Source organism: Olea europaea, chromosome 16 (genome assembly GCF_002742605.1).
Source record: "Olea europaea var. sylvestris chromosome 16, O_europaea_v1, whole genome shotgun sequence".
Taxonomy (NCBI): domain Eukaryota; kingdom Viridiplantae; phylum Streptophyta; class Magnoliopsida; order Lamiales; family Oleaceae; genus Olea; species Olea europaea.
Genome location: NC_036252.1, coordinates 3,736,627 through 3,742,239, shown reverse-complemented (window position 1 = coordinate 3,742,239; position 5,613 = coordinate 3,736,627). Strand labels below are relative to the sequence as shown.

At 35.1% G+C, this 5,613-nt stretch overlaps 2 protein-coding genes across 2 annotated transcripts; both read right to left on the bottom strand.

The window, feature by feature from the left end:
• On the bottom strand, window positions 1–1,881 carry LOC111412501 (the record flags this gene model as incomplete). The annotated part of the gene is made up of 4 exons (XM_023043442.1): window positions 1,626–1,881; window positions 909–1,068; window positions 731–789; window positions 1–633 (listed from the first exon to the last, which is right to left on the bottom strand). Coding segments are annotated over exons 2-4 (795 nt in total), but the record flags the coding sequence as incomplete, so codon positions are not given.
• Window positions 1,179–5,607, bottom strand: LOC111412500. Its single transcript, XM_023043441.1, has 7 exons — window positions 4,403–5,607; window positions 3,590–3,723; window positions 3,014–3,079; window positions 2,621–2,675; window positions 2,325–2,331; window positions 1,626–1,726; window positions 1,179–1,220 (listed from the first exon to the last, which is right to left on the bottom strand). The coding sequence occupies exons 1-7, from the start codon at window positions 5,585–5,587 to the stop codon at window positions 1,179–1,181; spliced, it is 1,590 nt and encodes a 529-aa protein (XP_022899209.1). The 5' UTR covers window positions 5,588–5,607.
• Between the last annotated feature and the right edge of the window lie 6 nt (window positions 5,608–5,613).

Below are 5,613 nucleotides of genomic sequence, written 5' to 3'. Positions count from 1 at the left end.
TTCTTTGACCTTCTGGGATGCCACGGCCATTGGAGTAGACCTCTGAGCAGCCTCCATTTTCTCTTTCAAACCTTGAATTCTCAAGGGGACAGAAGAAGACCCAAGTCCCAGTGATTTGCCCTTAGGGGTAGACCGAGGACTCTGCTCAATGATTTTGGCAGCGGCCTCCATTATGTAAGCTGCATTCTTTGGTGGGATGAACCCAGGACTCTTGATAGGAGATAAGAGCCTGTGCTGAGTAATGGAAATGGGCTTAGCAGTTTTTGGAGCCAATACCTCACTTTGAAACCTCTCAATTGGTCGACTATGCAACTTCTGCAGACTCGGGTCCACAGGTATCCTAGTGAAGCCATCCACTTTATTCCGTATGTTATCAAAGATTACAGTATCACGTTCATTCTGAAACACGGGGGTTCCCAAGTAACGAGAATCTCTGAAAGAGTGAGACTCAATAAACGGAGTAGAATAGGGATCAGAAACGTTTGAAGTTGGCAATGAATCCAATCCCATAAGACGTGCCACAACTCCAGGTGCTTTTGTTCCACAATCTGTATCGCCGCTTGTTGATGAACTATAATGGTAATCAATATGTCTTCTAGCATTTGGACCGAACTCATTTTCAAGCCCATTCACCTAAAATACATGGCAACATACTAATCCTAAACACCAATTGCTTAATTTATCAATCGCCTAGTGTGAATAAATAGAAAGTAAGATCGGAGAGAATTACCTGCTGAAGTCGTGAAATAGCTGAACCATTAACATTTTCTTTCCCTTGTTTAGAACTCTCTGAAGCAAACAAATTATTCACAGCATTAAAACAGCATAGGAAATAGATTAAACCCTGTCGAAGGGGAAAAAGTAAAGATCTAGAAAGTTTGAACTGGGAAGGGTAAATCAGGAATTACCAGGTAATTCAGATCTACCAGAGAAGAGCTTCTTTCGAGATTTAACATTCCAATCAAACAACTGAAAAAAGCCTCCCTTTAATCCCTTTTTTTCAACCTCCATTTTTATTGTGTTATGCTCACAACACTTCACGTGGAGAACCAAAAATTTCTAACAATTCTGAAGCTTCATCTCATCAGTGCATCGAAAATTTTAATATATTGAATTGACAAAGAGGGAGAAGAAAAGAAGAAATTCATGTAACTGAGCTTGCGCTGCTCATTTCATACTCATACAACATTTAGATTCAGGAATAGAACCCAAAGAAAACCCTAATAAATCATTCAAAGGAAGCACACAAAATTTTCATCAAGGTCAAGAAAATCTTTAAGCACCTAACAAGAAAAGAAAACTGGACCTTCAACCAAAATCTGACGATCGCACCACCGCACAGTACATTACTCAAACATTCATACCCAATGAATCAAAAATACCCAAAATTCAAGAATACACACAAGCATAAAGAAATTCAAGAAAATTGAGAAAACAACTTTCATTAAAAAAATATATAAAATTGCAAAACCATATGGTCAAACCTCATTTAACAATCATTCAAACTAGACTTAAATTAAAGTAATTACAAGTCTTTTATGCATAGTTATGCATAAAACATAGCCACATTGGAGTGGGCAGTCCTTAAAATGAAGAAAAATATGATCTTTCCAAATGAGACTTACCAGAGAATGCACATAGTCAAATCGCCGAGCATCGAAAAGTTCAAAGCTTAATTTTTTGCTAAATCGCTGCAGATAAGTAAAAATTGAGTGGAGGTGAAGATCTGTAATGGATAACAACAAAAAGTTACTATAAGTTTTGAAATTTGATCAGCAATGTACTAGCGGATTAGAGAGAGAACGAAGACAAACAGAAGGAGCTGGTAACGAAATGAGAGAAAATGGGACGAGTGGAGGAATGTGAGAGAGCAAGGAGAGAGGGGGGTTTGAAAATAACGAGAAATGATTTATTTATTTATTTTAAGAAAAAATTATTGTAAAATTATTTAATTGAAATAATATATAGTTAAAATGAGTTTGAGAAAAAATAATTTTTAAATAAAACTCTATCAAATAAACGTTATCTCTACCGTTTGTAAGTAGACGAGTTTGTTGTTTAAAAAAAGTTGAATTAAAATGTAAGTAGGCTCAAAGTTAATGTTTGTGGCACATAAGTTGAATTAAATGTTTTTTTTAGAAGTTATTTATTTTTATTTTTTTGTGTGTGTGTAAATTTTAGATTAAAAACTATGTAAAAGTTATATGAAAACGTAAAATGATCTTTTAAAATAATGAATGTTGAAGATAAATAAAATTTGAGTAAAATTTGAATTTGACCATTTATTCAGTAGACATCAATATCGAGTGAATAGAAAATCTTACCATTTATCTGCAATGTAGATTGAAATTCAGAGAATGCATTAAACGTCACCTAACTATCTCGTTGACCATACTTGGTCTCATGTGCCTTAATTTTTATAGGTTTAATCTACAAATTACTACGAAAACATGTTTTATATTATTAATTAGTACATACGGTTATCCAATTTATATGACGCTAATATATACTCTCCAAGTTTACTCTCAACACTTCGGCTTAGATGCTAGAAAACTTTGTTAGTGGTCCAACTTGCTTCCAGCCTATGTCGAGTTTATATAGTCAAATTAAAAGCATATACGTAGGAGTCACCACTTCCTAGTTCCCGCTCTAGAAAGACCGAGTGATCAATCCGCCTAAATGAAAAAAAGTCATCTCAACGCATAAAAGTAATATTCAATAATTTTTTATTTCTGTTAAATTTTATTCCTAGAATAAAAAATCGATAAAAACACAATTGCGGACATTTTTGGTACACATAATTGACAAACACTAGATTAAAAAATGATAATTTTAAGTATTTTTCAATGCAGTATATGAAACTATCAATGCAACATCTTGTTGATCTTTCAAAATTTTATTAAGAACGTAGTTTCCAAAAGAGATATAGAATGATGTAAAAATGTATGCTCTCAAATTAATCTATGTTTCATAAGTCACAAGCCAAGTTTAGGCAACCCTTAATCATACAAACTTCATAAAATTGATATTTTTTGCCCTTCTGGTATGTTGTTTTCCTTCTAACCCTCGTTGGTTCATGCTGTGAAATTACAAATGTTCAAATAGAACTTGATTCTTGAGAAAAAAAAATTCAAGTTGAACCAAAAAATCACAGATTGCTCCATTTAACTCCGATGACTTTTTCACCGTTTAAAACAATAACACATCATGATAAAGGTGAACATGAGATCGATTGGAAGGAATTGATCGCTTTAACAACTATTAGTGCACATCAGATTTAATAACTGATATATCAAATCTAGTGTGTTAGTCACATTAACAGAGTGACCAATATGTGTGTTACCTAATTTATATGTCAAAGGTAGAAAAAATCAAGGTTAACAACAATCAAACTGGACGTTCACTCTTTGACACATTGTATCCTATAACTGGCATGGTATCCCAATAGTCGAAGTTAGAAAATCAATGCGTTGAAAGATTTGAGTTAATTCGTCTTTACTTAACTTGGAAATAATTTGACTAGCATACGAGAATATATCGCTCGGGATGAGATGAATTATGTAAAGGAAGGACATGCTTGACTTTGTACTAGGCAAGAAGAGGAACGAGTACGAGCCACATTAAGGGAAACTTGTACTTGGTGGATCTCAATATNGAAATATTAAGATAGCTTTCATGTTCAGTGTTGTTGTTATTGCTATACTCCTGCTTGTCCAGTAGTCCCTGCAAATGAAGAGAAAGTAAGAAAACTGACCTATGAAATGCATACAAAATTACAAATAGATGAAAACTCAACCAAGATAGGATTTCACAAAAAATTCTGAGCAAATGGGAGATTAATTGGGGGAAACAAACCTGTAAGTTAAATAAGTTTTATGATGCAACACACCATTGAGGACCGTATGCTCTGATACGGACAGAGAAAAGGCGGAATATTTGAAAAGGGCCATCAAACCGAAGATTGTAGTCTGGTTTGGCCTCCCCAAAATTTCAAATAGTTGTTGAGCCAAAAACTTTATTTTTTAATTTACTATGTGTGCAATTTTCACTAACTTCAGATTTCGTAAAATATTTCTAACAAAATTTCTGGTTATACCCTAGTCTGAACTAAAAAAATTCCAGAAGAGTAAATGTTGGTCAATAGAATTTGTTTATAGGTCAGCAATTCATTTTCATCGAATGAAAGAAAATTAGCTTGTTTCAATTCTTCCCCTTAGGCATGCTTAATTCAGCACATAATATGGACCAAGCATTGAATAGGGGAAAGTATTATTCGTGTAGACAACCCAAAATATTCTAGAGAAGTTTACTTTACTGTTGCTGTTGCTGCTCTCCATGTAGGGAATCCCAAAAAGTGGCAATGGAAAACTTATAAACAAAGTTACAGTAAAACGTGAAATACCTGGTGCTCTTTCACTTCTTTCAGCCAAAGTTTGTCAACAAAAGGGCTATCGAAGTTATTTTGAGATTCCCATTTGCCTTCATTTAGATCATCTTTTTCTGTAGGGTTAACCAATTTTATGGTGGGCCCCGTATTCTGGTAGCTGTTGGCAATACTAGAAAAAGAACTAGCTTCCAACAGCTCTTGCTGGGACATCTCAACTCTAGACGTCAGTTCTTTAAGCTTGTGCTCCAAAATCACACTAAGTGCATCCCTGCCTATAATATTACTTGCCAAGGAAGATGCATCTGAATTTTTGAAGTCAGATTGATGGTCAGAAGGATTGCTAATGGGAGATGATGACTTAGTCACTTCCAACATTTTACTAGATGAGCTGGATGCAGCCCCCGATTTTTTAATTGGAGATGTAAATGTGAAAGACACGACATCCAAGCCATTGTTCCTGTCAAATGCATCCCACTTAGTATTCCCTTCAACTGAAACATTACATTTTACCAATCTTTCATCTTTTGCCATCAATATACTTTCAGCAAGTGCTCTATCAGATTGGATATTCCTATTAATTGGTTGTTTCTTTTTCACAGGTGTATTTACTCTAGAGGATGAAAACTCTTTTCCAGCATCAGTGGTAACTGAATTTGTTTTCCTGGAAGGAACTACATTGTTTACAACAATCTTACTTACAGTCTTACTTCCTCGCCCATTAATGTAGTTGGTGGGCAGATCTTTTCTATCTTTTTGTTGAGAAACTGAAGGCTTATAATTTCCTTCCACCCTGTTGGACACACAATTCTGCTTTTGGTGATTTTGCCTGAGCACATCAGAAGGCCTGCTCAGTGAACTTCTCTTTTCCATTCTTTTTGGTGCATTGGACTGATTCCTGCCGACAAAGTTGGACTTGATCTCATTATGTTCCTTTTGCTTCTCAGAACTTCCGTTACCAACTTGAATTAGTTCCTCCTTTTTCTGGATGTTGCCATTAGCTTGAACTACTGATTTTTCCTTGCTCTTAAGTTTTTGAGAACCAACACGTTTAGACTCTCCAGAACCTTTGATTGAATGTGCATCTTCTGATCGATCTTGACCTCTGCCACTAAGCAGTTTTTTTATGTTCTTAACGGAATTAGGTTCTTTGACCTTCTGGGATGCCACGGCCATTGGAGTAGACCTCTGAGCAGCCTCCATTTTCTCTTTCAAACCTTGAATTCTCA